The sequence below is a fragment of the Solanum tuberosum genome, unplaced genomic scaffold (genome assembly GCF_000226075.1).
Source record: "Solanum tuberosum cultivar DM 1-3 516 R44 unplaced genomic scaffold, SolTub_3.0 scf00718, whole genome shotgun sequence".
NCBI classification, from domain to species: domain Eukaryota; kingdom Viridiplantae; phylum Streptophyta; class Magnoliopsida; order Solanales; family Solanaceae; genus Solanum; species Solanum tuberosum.
In genome coordinates this window covers 27,587-53,346 of record NW_006239644.1, presented here as the reverse complement: position 1 = coordinate 53,346, position 25,760 = coordinate 27,587, and the positions used below count along the sequence as shown (strand labels likewise).

General features: G+C 30.1%; 2 protein-coding genes across 14 annotated transcripts in view; one reads left to right on the top strand and one right to left on the bottom strand.

Annotated features, from left to right (window-relative positions):
- Positions 1-19,134: 19,134 nt before the first annotated feature.
- Positions 19,135-23,257, top strand: LOC102578875 (F-box/kelch-repeat protein At3g23880-like). 13 transcript variants are annotated; one of them, XM_015305253.1, is made up of 4 exons: positions 19,137-19,430; positions 21,026-21,080; positions 21,209-21,263; positions 21,840-22,081. In XM_015305253.1, exons 1-3 carry the CDS (start codon positions 19,252-19,254, stop codon positions 21,221-21,223), a joined length of 249 nt encoding a protein of 82 aa, XP_015160739.1. In that variant the 5' UTR covers positions 19,137-19,251; the 3' UTR covers positions 21,224-21,263; positions 21,840-22,081. The 13 variants fall into 13 exon arrangements, with proteins under 13 accessions (XP_015160734.1, XP_006367133.1, XP_015160736.1 ...); XM_015305254.1 differs by lacking the exon at positions 21,840-22,081 and adding an exon at positions 21,381-21,811; XM_015305248.1 differs by having other exon boundaries at positions 19,135-21,080.
- The window catches only part of LOC102580963 (uncharacterized), a 16,343-nt gene continuing 13,773 nt past the window's right edge, over positions 23,191-25,760 (bottom strand). The window contains exon 3 of the mRNA XM_015305245.1: positions 23,191-23,725. Coding sequence (XP_015160731.1) covers positions 23,210-23,725 — 516 coding nt within the window. The 3' untranslated portion in view covers positions 23,191-23,209. The remainder of the gene's footprint in view (positions 23,726-25,760) is intronic.

Sequence of the window (25,760 nt, the reverse complement as noted above, 5' to 3'; positions counted from 1 at the left end):
AGATGAGAATCAGGTTTACAAGGATAAAGAAACACTTATGGAGGTGGCGTTTCTAATTTATTGTTGTTGAAAATTCCTTGATTTCAAATCGTAATTCTGTACCGTTTATTTTAATAACAAACATATCGTCTCGGACATTTTATTTTTCAAGAATCATCATATTCCTAAGTAATTGACATTGGATCTTTATATGGTGCATCTCATAGAATATACCAAAAGGAGTTTGTTCGAGAAATTGTTGAAATCTCTCTTGCCCAAGAACAGTCAAAAGATCAGCAAACACATTCATGTTGGTACATGAAGACCAGTGTGTGTGTTTCTTCCTTTCCTATAAAATAACATTATGTTCCATTTCATACACACTTCACACCCTATATGATTCAATTTTCATTCAGTTATAATTCTAAAAGCATACATAACTCAATAGTCCACATTTCATACACACTTCACACCCATAAAATTCAATTTTCATTGCAGCAATACCATAGTTCAAATACCACACTCAATTCATATACAGTATGTTAAGAGACATGAAATAAATTATACTCACATTTCACACACACTGCATACATATATTGTTCACATGTACGCAAATTTCTTTCCAGCAATAACCATAAGTTTGCATATAAATTATATTCACATTTCACACACACTGCATACACATATTATTCACACACTCTGCATATAAAAATTTCTTTCCAACAATAACCCTTAGTTCATATTTCACACACATTTCATACACAATGTGTATAAAGAAAATGACATACATAATATTCACATTTCACACACACTCCATACACATGATATTCACACATAGTTCATACTTTTATCATTCAAAAATTTCCAGTGGCACCTATACAATACATAGTATTTAGAAAAAAATCATACATAATTTTGACATTACACACACACTGCATACAAAAAATTCCAGGGGCACCTATACACTACACAAATTTCTTTACGCAATAACCATAAGTTTACATTTCATACACATTTCAAACACAATGTTTATGAAGAAAATGATATAAATTATATTCACATTTCACACACACTGCATACACATATTATTCACACACACTCCATATAAAAATTTCTTTCCAACAATAACCCTTAGTTCATATTCAACACACATTTCATACACAATGTTTATAAAGAACATTGTATACATAATAATCACATTTCACACACACTCCATACACATGAAATTCACACACAGTTCATACTTTTACCATTCAAAAAAATTTCAGGGGCACCTATACAATACATAGTAGTTAAAAAAAAATCATACATTATTTTTGACATTGCACGCACACTGCATACCAATTATTTTGACACACACTCCATATACATGTTATTCACAAACACTTCATACTCTTATTATTCAAAAATACCATGAGTACCTATATACTACAAAGTATTTAAATTATATCATACAATTTGATAACAATGTTAATAGTTAATATGCATGTCAATGTTGTATCATTAATAATAAATTTCAGAAAAATAAAATTTTTGAAAACAACAATAATAATAATGTGATATAACAAATGTTGGGGTTTTGATAATTCATGTTCATCCTTTTTTGTTTTTCTTCTTGAAGAAGGTTTTGATGTTTCAAAAACATCAACATTTGTTGATTTTTTTGTTTTATTATTTTTTCTTTGATCAACAAAATCGGAATCTGAGTCTGAATCAGACTCTGGAGGAGTTTCAACATGTTTTTTCCCCTTCCTCCTGTTTCCCCTTCGATTTGTCGGAGTCGAACTTTGATTTGCTTCATTAATTTTGTCTTTTCGATTCTTCGAACGAGATGGACCAACATTGGCAGGAATTTCAATAGATTTCGGAGGGGGAGTTTCAGACAGTATGTTAAAAGGATGGAGCATGAGCATCATCGATTAAGGTTTCATCAAATCTGGGGCTCTTTCTTGGAGTTTCCATCGATTTCTTAGTCATGATTAATCGGTTTGATTTTGGAGTGTTGGTGGGTTTTGGTGGTTTGATTTTGGAGAAGATCAGAAACAATGGAGAGAGAATGATAGTGGGTGGTGGGTTGAGGCGTGTGTGAGTGAAGAAACGTGGGGGTGGGGGTGGGGTGTACGATTGGTGAGGGTAACGGTAAACAAGGAAAAGATATTGAGTAAATCCCTAAATTTGGGTAACTGACATTTTTTAAAAAGGAAGTAAAACAAATTAATTACCTATTATTAATTAATATTAAAACCTATAAATATATTAATGATTTATTAAATAAATATAATTTAACTTTAAAATAAAATAATTTTAACTGATATGTCATAACCAGTAAATATTCTGTTATAATCAAGAAATTTTTAAAAGTAGGTTTAAAACACGTAATATTTACTCTTAAATGTGTATATGGGGTGATTTTTCCTAAAATATATGATAAATAAATTAATATATAGGATTAGCTTCTAGGTTAGTTACGGTAAATAGTTTGTTTTATTCTTATTTGTTGGTTGAAATTTCAAATACTTCTTTTAACTAGAATCTGTCCTAGAATTTTCCATGTGGTATTACATTAAGATTCAAGTTTTACCAAATTGATATACTTAATTAAGCATTGATTGTATTGTATTATAGGAATATCATTAGATTTATAATATTTGGAAGAATTGGAACTTAACTCTAGGCTACACCTATAGCAATATGGGTGTTGTTAGTTTCGAAATCTTATTGTGATTACTTATTTGAATAGATGCATTTATTTAGAAGCCCAATGAAAGGGGAAGACTCAAGTCCCGGAGTGATTGTTCGACTATTTGAGGCAAGTGAATTGCTCAACCCTTGTTAAGTGTATAGAATCGTGTATTTTCTTGTGGTATGTGTTGGAGAGTAATGAGACTTGGTGATGGGTTTACTTGTCCATATTGAATAATTCTAATGATGAAAAGGGGTGATAAAAGACAATGTGATTAGTTATTGGTGCATGATGTGTTGAGAATGGTTTGAAAGGCTTATTGATTTATTGTTGATGTTATATCACGATTGTGTTGTTGTGAATTGTGCATTGTTATGAAAATGGTCATCTTCTCATTATTTATGTGAACATGTCATTTGCATTGGTTATGAGACATGATTGTGATAAGTGTTATGTGAATTGAGGAAGAATAAGAAATTAAAGAGGGTGTACCATTTCGAGGGACGTGTCGCACGCCACGGCGGATATTATGATTCGAGAGACGTGTCGCACGCCGTGATAGATTCTATTATCGAGGGACGTGTCGCACGCCGCGACATATTTTATTATCGAGGGTCGTGTCGCATCTTGCGATGGATGCATGGACAAATATGTACCCCATGGGTCACAGACTGAGAGACAACGGGTGTGTATCATTAGCACTACAAGAAATGTGTGAATTACATGGGAATTTTCCTGGGGATTATGTATGAAAATTCGCAGGAAAATAAGTTTCCTGCGGATTTTCCTATAAAAATGAATCTGAAGGTAAAACCTTCGTATTATTTCCTGCGAATTTCAAAATCCCTAACTAATTTACCTAGGGATATAAATTTCGCGGGTAAATTACTTGCGGATCTTCTTGAAAAAAAATACATAAATAATGAATTTTCTTACCAATTTATTCGCAAGTAAAGCCGCATGAAGATATTCAAATAAATTTTTTAAACAATATTAAATATTATCTCCTATTTATTTATTTTATTATTCATTGAACCCCCTAGACGAATTTTTACCTGTAATGAACCGAAAAGTCGTTTTTAATTTTTTTTATAAAATTTCCATTTTACGCATCTCGATAGTTACCCTGAGTCACTTTTGATCAGTTTGTGAAGTTGATTGAGAATTTTGAACTATTCGATAACTAAGGTTATTTAGTTGACGGATATTTTATTAAATAATTTATTTATTTAGTTGATGTTTAATGGGTCAAGCCCTTAATTTATTTAGCATTCCATGTCACTTGACCCATATACATTAAAATAAGTCAATAGGATTTGCCATTTTTAATACTTAATTAATTTAGAAAAAGAAAATAAAGAGAAGGAAGACCTAACATGTGCGTGCGGCGAACACATAATAGAGAGAGATCGGCAACACTCAACTCTCAAGTAAGTAAATTTAATTGAATTGCAACTATAAGCCTGCAACTAATAATTTCTAATTGCTGAAAATATAATGAAACTCAATTTTGTATATATATTATTAGAATTGGATTTGGAAGGGAAATATGCAACCAAAAAGTGCCGCTACTTCTTAATTCCATACACCTAATTATATGATTTTGAGTGGAGGATATCCTAGGGTGAGTATCTAATTGGCTTTAGAGCCACTTTCCTTCCATTAAGGGTGTTACTGGACGTGGGCTTTAAAATGGTTGGAGATAATTAGGAATTGACTATAAATTTGAGTGAGTTTTTGGGTCAAGGCCAATTACACAGTAATATGGGTGTTGATAATTTTGAAATTTTATTGTGGTCATTTATTTGAATAGATTGCTTTGAGTTGGAAGTTCAACGAAAAGGGAAGGCTCAAGTCCCGGAGTGATTGTTCGATTATTTGAGGCAAGTGGATTTCTAAACCCTTGTTAAGTGCATAGAATCGTGTATTTCATTGTGGTATATGTTCGGGAGTAATGGGAATTAGTGATGGGTTGACTTGTCCATGTTGAATAATTCTAATGATGAAAAGGGGGTAATAAAAAGGTAATGTGATTAATTATTGGTGTGTGATGTTTGAAAATGATTTGAAAGGCTTATTGCTTAGTTGTTGATGTCGTATCACAGTTGTATTGTTGTGAATTGTGTCTTGTTATGAAAATGGTCATCTCCTCATTATTTGTGTGAACATGTCATTTGCATTGGTTCTGAGACATGGTTGTGATAAGTGTTATGTGATAAGAGGATGTACCAATTCGAGAGACGTATCATGCGCCACGATGGATACTATATATATCGAGGGACGTATCGCGCGCCGCGATGGATACTATATATCGAGGGTCGTATCGCACGCCGCGATGAATGCATGGACAGATATGTCCCCCATGTGTCCCGGACTGAGAGACAGCGGGTGTGTATCGTTAGGTCAGACATGCATCACTATACTTGACATTGCATTGCATTGCATTGTGCATCTTTATCATTGGTGAACTTGATCTTGTGTGTTGATGATCCTGTGAGTGCCTTTCTGTGGAACTTGTGATTGATGAATATTGAGTTTGTTATGAGAATATGAAATTGTTAGAGTGTTGTTGTTGAGTTGTGTGCTTTGTAAACTGTGAACTGTTAGGTTAGGCTGGTTTTATGCAAGTTGTAGTTGTGGAGGTTCGGATGGAGTGTAAGGAGTACCCGTATTTTGTTCCCTTAGCTTGTGTTTAGAAGTTTACTTGATGAGTACTGTGTAGTTTGGTACTCACCCCTTGCCTCTACAATTTTGTAGGTCACTAGCCCGGATCTTCGTGATACTCTCTATTCTCCTATTTTTCCGAGGCTTCTTGTGGAGGTTTGTGAGGTAGTTGCTTGTCATTTCAGCGGACCTTCTTACTCCTGTATATGTTTCTCCTTAATTATGATCTTGTTCTATTCTAGAAACAATGTCATTTGGGACTTTTATCTTTCTTTCGATTCAATTGTAATACTTTAGAAGTTTGTACACGTGACTACCAGGTTTTGGGGTTTTATTTTGAGTGGATTATGATTTCCGCATTAGTAGATGGTGTTTAGAAGTTTACTTGCTGAGTACCGTGTGATTTGGTACTCACCATTGCCTCTACATTTTTGTAGGTCACTATCCCGGATCTTCGTGATACTCTCTATTCTCCTATTTTTCCGAGGGGCTTCTTGTGGAGGTTTGTGAGGTAGTTGCTTGTCATTTCAGCGGACCTTCTTACTCCTATTTATGATCTTGTTCTATTCTAGAAACAATGTCATTTGGGACTTTTATCTTTCTTTCGATTCAATTGTAATACTTTAGAAGCTTGTACACGTGAATATCAAATTTTAGGATTTTATTTTGAGTGTATTATGATTTCCGCATTAGTAGATGTTGTTAGTCTCTTTTTCTTGTTTGTACTTCCGCATTCACCGTAATAATTGGGTATTAGGCTGACTTGTCTTGGTGGAATAAGACAAGTGTCATCACATTCAATTTTGGGTCGTGACATTACCTACCTATCCATAATTCTCACACAACTACCCACCCATTGCACAATTTCACAAGTGCCCGGACATTCAATTTAATTGCCCTCCTAATGTCAAGTCCCATGAGATTCCATGCCTACTCATTTATAGTTGCTCCTTGAAATTCCATTCTACCTATATTCTAAGTCATAGCATTATAAATGCTAAATTTTTGGTGTTTTTTTCCGATGTGGCACAAAAGACACAATGACACTACACTATTTTTTTTTGTGTCTTTCTCCAATTTGATTAATTTTTAAAGCAAAATTTAATTAATTTAGGGAAGTGCTAAATGGCTAGAAAAATTTGGCCAGAATTTGGCGAAAAGTGAAAAAGATTGTTATAGCCTTTTCCCTCCAAAATAAAATTAACTTTTTGATATTTTTTAAATAGTTTGAGCATTTATTATCTTGATAAGATGAATTTTCTCGGTCCCATGCCTTATTCCTTCTTCAGTTCTTTTTTTTTTTGGTCAATTTACTTCTCCTTCTTGACTTTTTTTTTTTTTTTTTGGCTCTTCTTATAAAAAAATAAGAATATGGTGAAAATAAATAATTATATTTAAGCACTCAAATAGGTTAAATTCATCCTATGAAATGAAACGAAAAAAATATTTACTTTATGTATTTAATGGAACTTCATCAATGTAAAACATTTTTTTAAGAGCACAAAAAAAATCATCATTTATTTGATTTAATGTCAAATTCTCTATGGATAAATAATTGATACATTAATTATTTTTTGTAATATGATTCAATTTTAAATACACTCTCTATATTTCAAACTTTAACATTTACACTTTATGTACTAAATTTATTCAAACGCAAATTCATAAACTTACTTAGGCCTCATTTGTTTGCACTTAATAGAGGTCTGAATCTTAATCATTCAGATTCAGCCCATTAAGTGTGTTTGATTTTTAGGTCTGAATGGATCAGATATGCAGGAGAGTCTTAACACCATTCAGACTTATTTAATAAGCTATAAAATAATATTGTATCGGCTCTCTCCGTCTTTGTGTGACTTTTTCTCTCACAACTACAAACTTTCTTCTTCTCTTTTCTCAATTAAACACCAACTTTTTCCTCTTGAACTGGTAAGTTTTCATAATCTTTACAAGTATTCTTTTCATATTAGTAATTTTCTTAGGGTGCATTGATGTTTGTCAAGAACACTTGTTGCAATAATATTTTTAGTGTATTGATGTTCATCAAGGTTTTTGAGTGAAAAAAATACTATTAATAATTAAAAATAATAACTATGTATACATATTTGAGGTCTCTTATTAGAATTTTCTCTTAGGCCAATAATTTTATTGAGACTCTTTGATCATCAAACCTGCTTGGTAGATAACACTAATCTATTATTGTTGTTGAACTAGTTAGTGACAAAAATAATGAAGCTCCTAATAATTCTCCATTCCAATTTTCAGTTTCAGCTGGAAAAAAAATGTTTTGGGGAAGAAAAAAAACGTATTCATATGAATTGGAAATTGATGAGAAGATGATTACTACTCTGGAGTTATTGATTAAAAAATAGTGCACCTAATTTGAAGAATATATGGAAAAATTAGATGGACTCGAATGGGAAGAGCCATTATACAGTACATGTGTTAGTATATTTTGTGAAAAGTGTCCGCTACAAAAAAGAAATATTGATGTTAGAGGTTCACAAGTTAGAGAATTGGATTAAGGTTATTGGAAAAAAAAAATTCTTTAGTTTTTTCTAATTAGCCAAAATATATGTTAGGCGTTGATAATGTGATACCTTATTTATTATTTTTCGACTAGTATCTATCATACTTATTGAACTTTTTGATATTATATTGTGTCTATAAAATATTTTTTACTCGTGACTTTTTATATGTTATTCTTGTTGATTATGATATTTTTTTAATCAAAAAAGTAATATTTTTTGTTGAAAATTAAATTTTTTATAACATTATATTAATATAATGTTTGATTTCATATGCACATTCAGATATTGAAAACAAACAATAATCATTCAGTGTTCAGATTTGGAGACCACATCTTAATATTTAGATGTGTATTCAGATCTAGACACCTAGCTCTTAATACAAATCTTAATATTCAGACGTGTATTCAGATTCAGATGTCTTAATCTTAATGAAAACAAATGAGGCCATAGTTAGAACTCATATTAATAATAATAAATAAGTAATAGTTCACATATTTTCAAGTCAACATAATATAAGAGTGCAAGACTATAGCATATTCGATATGATTGTTGTTAAATAGGGTCGACACTGATGAACTATATGATTTTTATAATATTTTGATATCTACCATCTCTAAAGTGTTTCGAGTTTTGATTGTCGTTATCAATATAATTTTAAAATATTCAAATAAATAGCTTAAATTTATTTAAACATAATAATTAATAAAATTATATACTTAGACGTCATATTAATAACAAATATGAGTAATGATCTATAAGTTATCAAATTGACGTAATATAGTGTTGGTACAAGACTATAATTAACATTAGCACGTTACTCTCGGGAATTCTCAGCAATATACAATATACTTTAGTAAATTAAATATGGATTCTGAAATTTACAATTGAATGATTAATGATTAATACGGTTCTTAATTGATTAATTAAACGTTCATACATCGTGTGTGTTTTTCTTTTAGAAAAATAATAATATAATTTTGGGACTTAGATGTTTTAAATAAATATTAATAATAATGCATTTTTTGTAGAGATGTCTTGAAAAAAAAAGAGGCATTTCTTATAATATAATTGTCTTAATATCAAGGTTGACTACTCTCTTTTTAATATAATACTAACATTGATATAGAATAATCAAATAAAGTTCAGAATATTTTTTACACTTCATTACTATACCACATTGTTTGTTTATTCTTCATAATAATAATATTGTGCAGATTATGTTGGATTATTATTAGGATAAAAAGATTTTGATATACTCCTTAATTCTGTGATATAGAGATAATATATATTCTGTAAAAAGATGTCACATATACTTTTACTGTTACATGTGCAAATTAAATAACTCATATATCCTCTCAAAACGAAAGTTAAAATTTTGATTTTTAATTTATTTATTTTAGTTATTTTTTAATCAAACAATATTCATATAGAGGTAATCAGATAGTTTTTCACGTGATTTTACTTTTGAGTTTTTTTTTAATTCAACAGTTAATTTGGGTCTTAATTATCTCGCTCATGAATATATTTGTTTATCATTATTTGAGTTTGTTCTTCCTATATAATTTTTCGCTTTCATTCTTTAGTGTGGAAAACATGAGAAATAAAAAGAAATAGTGAACGAAATAAAAATATATTTTTTAAAAAGGTAAACAAATTAATTTTTTTTGCGTTCATATTGAATTTTATTTTTGTAGTTGTAAAAAAAGTTGATGCATCAATAATAGACTTTGCAAGAAGATAAGTGAAAAATTAAATTTGATTATGAACATAGTAAATCAAAATTAGTCATTGAATTAAAAAAGATAGAAACAAAAAAGGAGACAAAAATTTATGTATTAAGAGGATCAAATATACCTCGAAATATTGCGAGAAGGGTCGAATATACCTTTTATAATTTTTATTTTGTTAAAAAAATTTAATAAGTTTTTCACTTCCGTCAGCCAAAAATGATCTTGGCTCTACAAACATGCCTCAAAAATATTGCGAGAAGGGTCAAATATACCTTGTATAATTTTTATTTTATCAATAAATAATTTTGAATCATTTTTTTCATTTCCATCAGCTAAAAAAGATTTTAGCTATATCATAGTTATATATGTAACAATTGAAATAAATGTGAGCCAATTTCTTTTAACAAAAACTATATTATCTCTAAATCACAAAGTTGAGAAATATAATTTATTATTATTATTAGTAGTAGTATTATATAAATGGCCGGTATATATGACATTTTTTATTAATAATTTTACTTGTTAAGTTATTTTATGAATCTTGAATTTGAATTGAGTGTGAGTTAAATTTATTTTAAATTTAATATTGTTAGTGTTTATCTTGCCATTTAAATTTTATTTCTTAATTGTAAACTCAAATTTGTGTTCTTTATAATTTATATTGGAAAGTAGAGGGAAGAAAATAAATTATTCAGGCCATCATTTTTTAGTCTTTTTAAAAGAAATTGAAATTAGCATGTATTTATGGAGATTATGAGAATTCGGGAATAAGTCTCTTCCCATGTATTGGGAAACTTTGTCATGTATTAAAAAATAATTAATAAATTTAAATTTGAATAAGGGTAAGAATGTCAAAAAAAAAATAAACATGTTTATAGTGTGAATGTGCCATTCTGGCCAAAAGGATTTTTTTATTAATTTAATTGAGTATTTAAAATACCATTTAGATATTCATAAATTCTACAAAAGTACTCTTAATTCATCTCATATCAATATGATAATAAAATATATGTTAAATATTGGCTAAAGTTCATGTAATTTGACTCTTAAAAAGTGAAATATGACAATTATTTATATATTTAAAATAAACCACTACCACCCAACATTCATGAAAATTTTATGCTTACACTTTCTATGAGATAATGTCCATAACTAAGCATATTAAACATAGACAAAATTTAAATTATACATACAAAGTTTTTATAAATAAATAAATGAAAATATAAATAAATTTATAAGTTTAAAGTGCAAGAAAGTTATAATCAGTAATTGATAGTATATCTTATTAGGTATTTTGGGTATTTTTAATTTTAATTTATATTTTAATAATTATATTTTAACATACTTAATTATATATTTGCAAATAAATATCATTTAATAACTTACTATATATATAGAAATTATGTCATTTTTTTATTGCTTATAAAAAAATATCAATTGGATATACAAGTAAAATTTAAGTATTTTTCATTTAATATAATTTTATCAATGAATGGTAATTAAACTTAACATTAATAATGTATATCATCAAATTTTTCTATACTTTAATATAAGGCTTGACTTATTCAATAATACACAATTTAATATAAATAATATTAAATCAAAATTAATTACATTTATGATAGTTATTTTCCTATTGGATAAATAAGTAGCCATATAATTTTAATGCTTTCTATCTTTTAAATTGAAAAAAAAAAACAAAAAAACGCATCATTGATTTCTTGTGATAAGTTAAAAATATTGATAATGACACTTGTATCAATGTTCCATCACCGTATTAGATTGATATTATTGTATAATAATTATTTAATCTAAAAGTAGAGTAAATATTTAACAATAAAATTCATTCTAATGTCATTGTTATTTTTTATATTATTGTAATTTTTTATTTGGTTAAATATATTTAAAAGAAAATATTCCTCAAAGTTTTTCAAATAAAACAAGTTCTTAGATTAAAAAAAAAACTTCCAGTTAAATTATATTTAAAAAAGTTCAAGTATGCATTCCTCAAAAAATCTCCAATCAAATTAAATCCTCAAGAAATAAATTCCGAACAAAATTCGTAGAACATAAATCCCCAGGTAATACCACATATAAAATTATTTCTAAATAATTTTTGAAGTTATTATTTCTGGCTGGATCGGGAAATAATTTATTTAGAAATTTTCTTTCAAATAAATTTAAAAAGTTTTTTTTCATTACTTGCAAAATCACCTATGAAAATGGTACTTGCAAATTATTTGCCCCAAATAATTCCCCAGGTAATAATTTTATGAAAAGGGCGCCAAATTTACATACCAATTTTTTTGGGGAAATATTTTTCGCAGGTAAAAAAGTCCATAATTTAGGAATTTCATATTTTCGCATGAAAAATCGTAGGAAATTTCTGCGAAAATAATCCCCTAGTAAAATCTCCAGGTAATTTACTGTTTTCTAGTAGTGTAGGTCAGACATGCATCACTATACTTGACATTGCATTTCATTGTCTTGCACATCTTTATCATTAGTGAACTTGATCTTGTGTGTTGTTGATCTTGTTAGTCCATTTCTATGGAACTTGTGATTGATGAATATTGAGCTTGTTGTTGAGGATATGTAATTGTTATTGTGTTGTTGTTGAACTGTGTGCTATGTATATTGTGAACTATTAGGTTTGACTGATTTTTATGCAGATTGTAGTCGTGGAGGTTCGGATGTGGCATAAGGAGTACCCGTATTTTATACTCTTAGCTCGGTGTTTATGAGTTTGCTTGCTGAGTACCGTGTGTTTTGATACTCACCCATTGCTTCTACATTTCTGTAGGTTACTAGCTCGGACTCTCCTTGTCTGAGGCTTCCTGTGGAGATTTGTTAGGTAGTTGTTTATCATCTCAACTGACCTTCTTACTCCTATTTATGATCTTGTTCTATTTTAGAGACAAGATCATTTGAGACTTACATTTTCTTTCAATTCTAGTGTAATACATTAGAGACTTGTGCACGTGACAATCAAGTTTTGGGGGTATATTTAAGCTAATTATGAATTTCCGCATTATTATATAGTATTAGACTGTATTATTTGGGTTTAGGCTGACTTGTCTTGGTGGGATAAGACGAGTGTCATCACATACATTTTTGGATCGTGACATATATTGCTTTCTTTAGGCGTTTAATTTGTGTTATTTTTGTTTTCCGTTTAAATTTGTTTGTTTTATTTTTTTTAGTTTGTTATAAATTTGAGAATACAAAAATAATACGCTAGATTAATGGAGTTCTTCACGAAGTTCGAAACAAAGGAATAAAAAAAACTTTACAATAGTTAATAATTTAAAATATTTAAAATACATAAAATACAGTTGATTTTCAAAATTCTATTATGCCTCATAAAATGGGATTGAGAAAGTAACATATATTATTTGAAAATGACCTATAAATTACTATCAATCGCAATAATTAACCACTTAAAATATTTTAAAGACAAAAAATTGATTAACTCTCGAAATTCTGTCAATGTCACATAAATTAGAACATGGAAAGTAACATATGTTATTTAAAAATTACATAAAAAGTATTATAAATTAAAATAATTAATAACTTAAAATATTTACAAGACAAAAAAAAGAGAGGCTAAAAAGTAAATTCTAATTGACATGAATTTTTTTTATAAAGAATAACTTAGTCAGATAACGTTAGTAATTAATTTTAGAGCAACTTTCACATATAGCAAACACAAAATTCATATTTGTATGCTATAGCAAAATTTGCATAATTGCGCTCCATAGCAAACATAAATATGTATATTTCGCTATACATATACAAAAGAAAGCAGTTGTATAATTTGCTTTGGTATACATATACAAAAAGATCAATTGTATAAAGTGAGAGAGGCGAGTGAGCGAGCGAGATCTTGGAGAGTGGCGAGCGAGATCTGGGAGAGGGGAACGAAAATATATGTATATATACAATTTTCTCTCACTTTATACAAACACAAACGCATTTTATTACCAATTTGTGTTTTTTGTATAAAGTGAGAGAGGCGAGATCTGGGAGAGGGGAGACAGGGGAACGAAAATATATGTATATATACAATTTTCTCTCACTTTATACAAACACAAAACGCACTTTATACACTTGCGTTTGTATAAAAAACGAGAGAGGCGAGAGAGAGAACGAGAGTGGCGAGCGAGATTCACCAGGAGAGAGGTGAAATAACAACAGTTTGCTATGAGGTACAATTAAATCAAAACTATATTTATAGCATTTAATTTGAATTAATAGTTTGCTATTATATACAATTTTCCCTTAATTTTAGCAAATAATTTTTTTATAAGTGTGTGGCATTACACTAGATACTATAATAAGAACTAGATTATCAACACATTAAAGTTACAAGAATCTTTTCAACTCGTTATAATTTGGGTGACTTAAATAAAAGGTAACTTTCTTTTGAACTTTAACCTTTAGCTAGTAATTTTGACCAACAAACTTATGAACTTTTTTTATAATAAAATAAATTTGTATTTTAAATATTTAACAAAATATTTATTGGCTCATGCACATGGCTATCTTTACTAGTTTTACTAGAAAATTAGTGAATTTGACCGCGCTTCGCGTGGTCGTAAAATGATAAGTTATCTAAATTAATTATACCCTCTTTTTATGAAAATAAAATAACTTTTAAACAATATATATTTGAGTAATTGATAAATGTAAATTATTTAAAAGATGGTGGCGAATTAAAAAAAAACATAAGTTACAAAAATAAAAAGAAAACGAATAAAATGAAAAGAACGAAGATAAAATTATCAATAAAATAAAATAACCAACTTTCTTTTGCCTATAGAAGGCACTACTACATCATCACTCCTCTATAAATCAATTTTATACAAATTACAAACATCAATGAGTTTACCAAATAAAATTCATACGATATCAAAATGAATTCATTCATCAAATTATCTAAAGAACACAAATAAAAGTATTTTTATTTATAATTTCTTTGTTATATGATACTAACACATAGTATTGATAAATTTGTTAAGTATAATATCTACAAATTTTAGTCTTTAAGTGTTTACTAATATTTTTTAATGTATTCAATTATATCTTTTATTTATTTTGTTATATAATACTATATACCAAGTTTTTTTTTTTACTATATACCAAGTACTTATCAAGTTTGTGAAGTATACTTTTTTGAAAATTTAATCGTCATTAATATATTTGTATGCATCTAACCCTATAGTTTCTTTTATTTGAGTTTAATAAAATAAAACATGAAATAAACTAAAAAAAGAAATAGAACAAAAAGGAAATGATACAATCTAGTTTTTTTTCCCCTTATACATTAATTATGTATCTTTCTTAATTATAACTTTTATTTTCAAAGTTCTCTCTCAAAATAAAACCATTTCCTTTCTTATTCAATTTAATTTCTTATTATTTTCATACAAAAATGATTGTCTCAATTACTACTCCTTCATTTATTTATATACTTTAATATAAAATTTTAATTATCTATTTCATAATTCATATTATTTTTATTGTTATTTTATTTTGTTACGGTATATATATATACTCCAATAGAGGTTTTCTTTTTTCTCCATTCCTTAAGTAATTTTTTTCTTGATTTCTCCACTTTATGTACTAACTAATTAAATTAATAAATATTTTATTCCTTTGTAAGAACTAATCCACGTATATTAGAGAAGTGACCTTCTAATTCAGTCCATGACTATATTAGAGAAGTGACATTCTTATTCTACTTATAATGAATAAAAATTAAAATACCCTCTTTTAGTGTTTTAAATAATATCTCCTGTCATTTAAATAATTTACTATTATTCTCTATAAATTTAGGGAGAATATATATGGAACATACTAAGACTTATATATGAAATAAAATAAATGAATCATTCTTTGAATAGTAAATTTTAATTTGGTAAACATACTGACACTTATATATGGAACAAAATAAATGAATCATTCTTTAAATTTAAATTTTAGTTGGACAATATTATATATATGGAACATACTAAGACTTATATATAGAAACAAAATAAATGAATCATTCTTTGTATATTAAATTTTAATTTGACATTTAATTTGACAATCATATATATATATATATATATATATAAAAGAGAACCTTAATCCCGCCTACGTGGCGCCACCAGAAATCAGAATTCCCTGTTAATTTATTTATTTCCAAAACTAACCTTTCCCTTTCATGAAAAGTTGTGACTTTAATGAAGAGCTGCGACTTTTATGAAAAGTTGCGACTTTTATTTAATGAAGAGTTGTGACTTTAATGAAAAGTTGCGATTTTTATGAAAAGTTGTGACTTTTATGAAAGGTTGTGACCTTTCCGAAGGGCTGCAACTTTTCCAAATAGTTGTAACCTTTCTGATAAGGTTTAATAAACATTTGTTCACACTACCCTTTATTGTCTATAAATAGAGGGATTTCCTCTCATTTTAAAACAACGAAAATTCTGAACCTCCTCTTCTTCTTCTTTACAATTAATATTTGTGTACTTTTTTCATGTTGAGTGGCTCCCTGACACTATTGCTTATGTTACAGATCCTGGTATGTATTTTTACAATCATTAATTTATGCTTATGTTATTAAGGATAAATGATAAGATGTAATAATTTTCATTTTCCTTTGCATTATTAATGTTTATTACTACGTAATCTTGTATGTAAGATAATATAACGTTTTAGTTTTAATGACTGATAGGTTTTAAGTATTATCTTATAAATTTAGTGATAATAAGTTCCTGCACGAAGCGCGGGTAATTTTACTAGTATTATATATATGGAGCTTTTTTCTTTTTTCTTCTTTTTCTTGATATCTTTATTTTTCTTATCCCTCTTTATTTGTTTTCATTTTTCTTTGTCTCCCGCAGTACTTTATATATTTCCTTTCTGTCTCTTCTTAATGTTAAGCAAAATCCCTCAATATCAATTCTTTTTTGAAATATTGTCACTTTTTTGTCATACAAATTCAAAGTATTTCAATGAAAAAAAGGATAAGATGACAAATGAAGAAAAATAATTATAATATTCATACAAGGGTTTAGGTTGAAAATTATACCTATCAATTTAGTCGTAGATTGAGGCTAAAACTTCTTCAAAAGTTTCAATTCCTGCATCTTTTCTTCTTTTGCTTTACTCTCGAATGTCGGTCAAATTTCAAATGCTTAGCAGTAAAACAAAGAGTTGAACTGAAAATTCTTATTGAAATGATGACAAGAAGCAAATGATCTGGAGAATAACTAATCTTTTTGTTGAAAGCTTATAATGAAAATACAACAGAAAAGAGAAATTTATAAACTAAACTCTAAATCTATAACTGACTCCTAAAAGTAGTATAACTTGAATCCTAAAAATGTGCAAAAAATATTCCCATATCAAAGTACGGATATACTTTGTTATTGACTCTAGCATATCCCAAAAATATAGGAACAAACACCTAGACTTGGTAAAACTCAGTAAAACAATGAAACCAATAAATAATATACACTAATTTCATTTGTAATAAGCAGTAGCCCGATGATTCCTTTTGTTATATCACGTAAATGGTGTTTGATATCTTAAAAGGTGATCAATGAAGAGTTATCCTAATCCAACATTACTACAAGAACGCAAGATAGTAGTGTTGATCATGCATTGAGATTATAAAATAATCTTGAATCGCTATGGTCTTTTCTCTTGGACTCATTCTTTCTATTCTACCTACTTTTGCAAATTTATACTGCATAAAGTTTATATTGATTCATGAAAAAACTAAGATGGTGAATATATTTTGTTTATATAGTTGTTTTCTCATTTTAATGGTACCTTTCAAATTCTATAATTAAATAATGCAGAATTATTATGTTGTAACTGATAAAAATAAAGAGGTTTTTCTTATTATACATGGTAAGGATTAATTTTAACATTGATATTTTTTTGTGAAGGTTTTAAATAAGTAAAAACATTTGGACATTTGTTTACAATAATATTCTTTCATTATTCAGTCTTTAATGATGAATTAAGAGAGGTCATAAATCATTCTTGATTACTATACGACTTGATTATGTATTTATTGGATGAGTCTTTTATTAGTTTATTTAATTAGTAGATTAGGTATAAAAATAAATTAAAAATATTTAAAAAAGAAGAAAATAAATAAATAAAAATGATGATCATTGAGAGTCTATATTCAGCTTTATATATATACTAGTAAAGAAAGCCCGGGCGTTGCCCGGGCCCAACATACTAGTAAAGAAAGCCCGGGCGCTGCCCGGCTCCAACATTAATAAAGTTATATTGTTATTCTCTCCGTCCCATATTAGATGAGAATCTTACTAAATTTTTTTTTTCCATATTATTTGAGCTCTTATTAAATTAGGATAGAATTAATTAATTCTTTTCCATTTTACCCCTACAATTAATATGACCATTCTATATTGTATGTGTATTTTTTGTAACTCATTTGAATGTGCATTGATATAAAGAAAGGGCAAAATGGTGAAGTCTTCCAATGTATTAATGATTTCTTAATCACCGTGTAAAGTTGGAAGTGCCCATCTAATATGGGACGGAGGGAGTATAGTTTATGTATTGTTATAAAAATAGTAAAGATTGTTATAATATATTTTGCTCATAAGTGAGCTAATATAGAAACTTATTTGTCATTTGTCTTTTTAATTTCAATTTTAAATAGCAAATAAATGTAGCGATAAGATTGAGGGTAGAAATGAAGCATATCTTTCTAAATTTAAGTAAAAATAAACAGAGTAGAAGTAACATTAGGGTTATCGATAGGACGATTCATTCGGTTATTTTTAAAAAAAATTATATCATTCAATTTTTCGGCTATTTTATAATGTATAACCAAAATTAAAATTTTAAAATCATCCCAATCCTAATTTATGTGACACAAGCAGTACAAAGATTAGTATTTTTTCTGTTGTCTTGTAGATATTTTAAGTTATTATTTATTGTAAATTATAGTACTTTTTATTAAAGTTTTTAATAACATATGTTACTTTTTATGTTTGAGAGTTAAACCAACTTTTTTTTATATGTGTTTTGTCCTTTTCCATTTTCAAAATTAATACTCTCTCTATTTTATTTTATATGTCATTTCTTTTTATAAATATATTGGTTATTCCCTCTTCTTATTGGAACACATGTTGACTTGTGGTGTTTGATTATTCCCTCTTCTTATATAGTAAAATATTATAGTACTTTTTATTAAAGTTTTTAATAACATATGTTACTTTTTATGTTTGAGAGTTAAACCAACTTTTTTTTATATGTCTTTTAATTTTATATGTGTTTTGTCCTTTTCCATTTTCAAAAATTAATACTCTCTCTATTTTATTTTATATGTCATTTCTTTTTATAAATATATTGGTTATTCCCTCTTCTTATTGGAACACATGTTGACTTGTGGTACTTGATTATTCCCTCTTCTTATATAGTAATATATATATAGGTTTTACTTTTTGAATTTTTTTTTTTTTCCAAAAACGAGTAAAAATATTTTAAATCAAAATTAAAGCCCAAAAGGTTATCCTCTGTAGGGTTAAAATATATTGTTGAAAAAACACTCCACAGCAGCTGTGACTAGTACACTTTGGGAAAATTTCAGTCTCGGTAAGCATACGGAGCTCAAGTTTGTGGAAACCCAAATGGAATCTGAGGGAGATGAAGACACCCATCAACCCCCAAAATGGAGTAGACCTACAAAACAAGCTCAATTTTCTTCAACTTCAAAGAAAGATTCCTTCTTGACAATTCCTGTTCTTCCAGAAGAACTCATCACTGAAATCCTCTTGAGGCTTCCAGTGGAACCCCTTTTGAAATTCAGGTCTGTTTCGAAGTCTTGGCTTTCTTTGATCTCTAGCCCTGAATTTGTCAAGAGCCATCTTAGTGTATCTGCTAATAACAAAGATTACACTCACCACAGGGTGATGCGTAGTTTTAGAGGTACATTAGATCTTAAAGATTATACTCTTAGTTCTTTATTTTCTGAGTCTGTTACGGAGGTATTTGACTTGAATTATCGCATGACATCTGATGGATTGTATAACGAATGGCCTCACTCTGTAATGATTCTAGGTTCCGTAAATGGATTGATTTGTCTTGTGGGTGAGAGATATGATTTGTTTCTATGGAATCCATCAAATAGAAAGTACAAGAAATTGCCTGATCCTACATCTACAATGTGGTTTGAGCAGTGGCAAATTTATGGTTTTGGATATGATGAGTTTCATGATGACTATAAGCTAGTGGGTGGCTTTTGTAGTGATGACAAATCCAGTCTAGGTGGGCTCAAAATATATAGTTTAAATAGTGATTCTTGGGGAAGTGTTGATGATCATCAAAGTCAGGACGAAATCGATGTTTCAGGTAAGTTTGTGAAGGGGAAACTTCACTGGCCTACAGCTACTGTTGATCATCTAATTATTAACTACAAGGATTGGAATATCATTTCTTTTGATTTGGCTAATGAGAAATGGGGAGAAGTGGAGCATCCTTGCTATAGAGAGGGAGATATCGCTTTGATCCTGGGAGTGTTAGGAAGTGATCTTTCTGTTTTTTGTGATTATAGTAGCTCTCATGTAGATGTTTGGGTCATGAAAGAGTATGGGGTTAAAGAATCTTGGACAAAAATGTTTACCATCAATTATCCTAATCATCTAGTTGGGTATGGTCATGCACTTTCTCGGCCTTCTTTCATTTCAAATAAAGGTGAAATTTTGGTCGTGTTTATTTCAGCTTCTGTGATATGCAACCCGAAGGATGCTTCATTAAGATATTCAAAGGCTATCAACTTTTATGACTATCCTAAGGTAGCACTCTATGTTGAAAGTCTAGTTTGTCCTTTTTCTAGATAAGGTGTTACGGATGCAACAAAAGACAAAAGGCTGAAAGAGCTCAGATCAAGAAAACCAAGTAACAAATAACTTGTAAGAGTACTTTTTTTCTCAAGTTCTGTTAAATTCTGATTGTTATTTCACATATAGAACAAGACAAGTCATATAAAAGGACATCTTTAAACCGTATTGCTTGGAGATTTTGTTAGTCATTTTCCCTTTATGCACTATTTTCAAGGAACAATAAATTTGTCTTCGACTATGAACTAAGTGATGTTAGACATCTTTTCTCTTGTTCCACAGTGTTTTAAAGGAATGTTATGCCTCTAGACAGAGTAAAAATTAAAGAGCACCAGGAACATAGAACTTGTGGCATGTGAATGCACCGATAATGCTGAGGTCCTTCCCAGGGTTATTGTTTGATCTAGGGGCTTCTTTAATTAATCTTTTATAGGTGAAACTTTATAAGGCAAAAAGAGCAAAATCGGTACTTCTGGAATAGGTATTACGGTCTGCATAGTATCTGATTTTGGCTTTTCATGCTTCTGCTAATAGGTAGCTAACTGTTTATTATCTTCTGTACCAGTTTTGATTTTGTCCTTGCTCCTACAGTCGTAGTTACTAGCTGTGTTTTTCTTCAGGTATTATGGTCTACCTACTATCTGTATGTTTCTTCTGGACTTGTTTTGGTGTTCTTGAGCCACTTTATAAGGGAGTACCTTGCTAGGGTAGTGTTTGATCTCGGGCTTATTTTTACTTGTCTTCTTAGGTGAAACTTAAATAGGGAAAAGACGAAATACGGGAATTACTGAATAAGAGTTAAAGTAAGACATACTATCTAGTTTGGTCCTTTTCCTTGCTGCTTATATCTTACTGTTAATTATCTCAAGGACTATCTTTTCATTCTGTTGCATATTTAGTCAATGTGAATCTTCTTTCAGTTTGGTACTAAAGTTGACATGAAGTGGGTTGGAAGGACAAAGCTGTTGAGGAAACACGTTAAGTTGTTATGATCACGCGAGTAGATTGGAGATACCAATGAACAGGGGAATCTAGAGAAATCGATTGGGATCTAAAGCTTTGTTTAAGATGTGAATGCATCCCAGGGTTATTGTTTGATGTAGGGGCTTCTTTAATTAATGTTTTATAGGTTAAACTTAATAAGGCAAAAAGATAAACTTCTGGAATGGGTATTACGGTCTGCCTAGTATCTGATTTTGGCTTTTCTTGCTGCTGCTAATAGGTAGCTAACTGTTTATTTTCTTCTAGACTACTATTGATTTTGTCCTTGTTCCTAGTTTCTAGCTGTATTTTTCTTCAGGTCTTACGGTCTACCTACTATCTATATTTTTCTTCTGGACTAATTTTGGTGCTCTTGACCGAGTCTATTTTGCCTCTAGATGGAGTAATCATAAAGAGGACCAGGGACATGGAAATAATGGCAGCAGAATGTGCCTAATCCTTGCTGGGGTAGTGTTTGATCTCGGGTGTACTTTTACTTGTCTTCTTAGGTGAAACTTAATAGGGAAAAAGACGGATTTAAATCTTTGTTTAAGATGATGCTGTCTTCTAATTACCGAAGTTCAACTCTTTTCGTCTTTGTTATTTTAAATAAGATGTGTCCCTGCTATAAAGAATTCTCTATCTTGTTGCCAAATAGTGTAGCAAATTGTCTCTGTAACTTGACTTTTCTAAGAACTCTCAAGTGCTATGGTGATGTATTACCAAGTAAGAAATTAATAGCCTTGTTTAATGCATTTTACGGAAGGTCTATTTTGTCTGATATCAATGTACTAGCATGATTTTGTGACTTCTGACCGAAGTCAATGTAGCCAAGTATGTACTAACAAGGAAATTTTGCTAATCCTTTTAGGAAAATCATTTCAAGAATTTGGTACATATGGATTAACTAATTCTTGTGGTTCACTTTGTTGATTTCAATCCTTTGTCTGACACTAATTTGAGGGAACAATACGAGGGACAAATGTTTACTCAGTAACTGAGGGAACAATAAGAGGGGTGAAATGAGTCGTAACTGAGGTAACTTTAATTGTACATTTTGTGGAAACAATACGAGGGACAAATGTTGAAAAGCCAAAAGGTTTGTGTGTGGAAATTCTTGCGAGTTAGATTTGATGAAGCTGTGGAGGGTCATGCGCTCTGTGAAGTGCTCCAGCTCTGAATCAAATTACCCATTTTGGGCGGGTCAATATGTTGCATGGGGATCAACATGAGTATATCTTGTGACCCTTTCTTAAGTTTTTATTTTCTTTTGCTATTTTTAAATAGACTACGCCAAACCATTTGTGCACCGCTTTCATGCAGTCTAGACTTGAGATTACTTAACTACCTTATATTTGTTCATTTCACTATTTAGAACGTGAACTGAAGCACCTTTGATATTTCTCAAATGTTGGGAAATGGAGCTCGTCTCTTTGCTCAAATAAGGCCAGCTTGTGTTTAGTACATGTTAAATGTAAAATGTGCCGGAGCTAGCTCTTCATAAGTTGCTTTCTAGATCTACCCTGCTTTTACTTATCATATGAGATGTCAATGAGGTTTTTTTGCAATTTTTTCTGTATTATTCAACTTTCAGGAAGTGAAACAACTATGTTAGGATCACTTAGGAACAACCGAACAACTAATCCACCTGCTAACTGCATGGAGCGCAATGAAGAAACGTGGGCTTTCCCTTGTTTTTACAGTTCATTTGTGATGTACTAATGTTATTACCGTGTGCAATGTATAGAGATAGACTTACCAACATCTGCTAATTGCATTTCACGATGAAAATGAGAACATGTTTTCCAACCTTCAATATGCAAAAATTTACATTATCAATGAGAACTTGCATGTTGAGGAAGCTCGGAATATCATCAATTCCTTTTATCCATTCGACATCAGGACCAAACTTGACTTGGCCATTCAAATCCAAGGAAACATGCACTCCAAGGCCACCAACCTCAGGTATAGGATAAATCAAGTGCTTGAAAGGGGATTTCGTGTTTGAAAGTGTGAAGTAGCAACCACAAGCATAATGAGAAGCAGGTATAATACCGTCAGGTAGACCTTTCATTCGTTTTGCAATGGCTGGAGCGCTTAAACCTGCAGAATTCACTACAACCTTGGGAATAAGAATTAGTTCAGAGTCCAATTCAGAGCTCCCATTCCAGCTTGCAATGACATTGCTCTCAAAAACATGAATTTGAATTTGATTTCCTTCAATATGGCCACCAATAACAGCAGTATTGTAAGAAAAAGTCGTCCCATGACTTTCAGCTTCGCCCTAAACCCATGGTATGGTCATAGTCCTGTCAATATTACATCAATGATTCTATAAAGGTAAACAAATAAAGATAAATCAAGCTCTTCTAAGTAAAGAGGGGTTTTTCCCCAATGTTCTAAAAAAAAATGAGCTCTTTGGATGTTGATTAGCAAACAGTCAATATGACATAATATATTTGGAGACTGAATGATGAGAAGCATTACCACCAGTGATAGCATCAAGGAATGACTATCCACTATTCCTGAGGAAGGCGATCATAAAGCTTTAATAAAATATTGCAATTCGGGTTCCAGTGTAGTAGCTTCATGCCCCTCCATTATTCTCAGACCCTCAACCCCATTTTGAATTCCTCGAGTCATGAGAGCGCTCAACCTTGGAACCTCTGATAATCCAGTAGCAACCATTAGCTTGCCTATCTACTTGTCTGGAATTTCATGGTCCTTGCAATACTTGTAGAACAATTCTCCATGTTGCATCCAATTGTATTCCCAGTTAGTTAGACACTCAACTTTCACCACTAAAGCTTAAGAGATACCTCTTATTTCTCCTCTTCCAAATAGCAGGAAATACTCACTTGATTATTAACTGTATAAAAATTAAAAGTTCCCATTCATGCTTACTCAGTAACTATAGAAGCAACATTAAAGCCATAGACAAGAAACCTGACTGATTAGCAGAATCAAATTCAAACTTTCAATTCAGTCTTGATTGGGAATGTTCTGACTTCTGAAGCAAGATTACAGTAGAAGAATAGAAGAAACTGGATTGATTGGCAGTATCAAAATCCAAACTTTAGCTCGAACAACATGGTTATTAGAAAGACAAAACAGAACAAACTGGATTGACTAGCAGTATAAAAATTGAAACTTCCAGTTACTCTTAGTAGGGAATATAGTCCTTATCAGCATAAAGAAACAAGAAACTCGAATAATAGCAGTATCATAATTCAAACTTTAAGCAAATGCTAAATGGGGTATTCATAAAAATAAGACATAATACATAGACAAACACTAAAACTAAGCCTCAGCTTTCCTTGCCGTAACTGGAAAGTTCACTGGCAGAACTTTCTTAAAACATGCATAACTTTCTCGGATGTCGGATTGATGAATGGTTTAAACTAGACCCATAGACCTCTGCAAGTAAACACTCCAACTTTGAAAGTGCACGTCTAAACACCTAAACTTAATCTCAATTGGCAACCAAACACTTCAACTCGTCCTCACTATTTCTAGTGGACACTCAATGCTAACGTGACACATAGATTATGGAGGTATCCAGATGATCATTTTATAAGTTCTAGTGTTCAACTAACACAATGGAGACAAGTTAAGTTGTCTAAAGTGATTACTTAGCTAGCAGAGCTCAAGTTTAAGTGTCTATTTACATATCATGCCTAAAAATAAAATTCAGACTTCCAGTAACACTTAGGGTGTGTTTGGTATGAAAGGAAAATGTTTTCTTGGAAAACAAGTGGATTTTAATTTATTTTCTCATGTTTGGTTGGTGAGTAGAAAATATTTTCTCGAATAATTTATCTAAGACCCGACCCCGACACCCAAACTAGGACAAGACCCTCACCATTCAAAAATCCGATCCTGAGATTTGACCCAGAACCTGACCAGACTTTTGACCTAGGATTTTTTTTTTCCAAAACCATTTTTTTAAAAAAAAAATTGACGAGGGGGGAGGGGGGTGTTGGGAGTAAGGCTGGCAAACGGATTGGACCGGATCAACAGGACCGGTTTTACCGGAACCGGTACCGGGACCGGTCCTCGTTACCGGATTTCGTTACCGGAACCGGATCTTACCGGAACCGGTTTTACCGGAAATTTCCAAAGGTTCCGTCCGGTCCCTTAGTTACCGGATTGGAACCGGTTTGGACCGGACCGGAACCGGTTCTTACCGGATCATTTTGTACCGGTAACTTTTTTTTATTTTTTTATTAACTTTAATTATTATATAATATTATATTATTAATTAATAAAATTATATTATTAAAAAACTTCAATTTAAAACTTTAAACTTTAAAGTTACT

What these genes read in the sequence shown, in the direction of transcription:
- LOC102578875 (XM_015305250.1), top strand. Translation starts at nt 19,252, where the DNA reads ATGGAATCTGAGGGAGATGAAGACACCCATCAACCCCCAAAATGGAGT.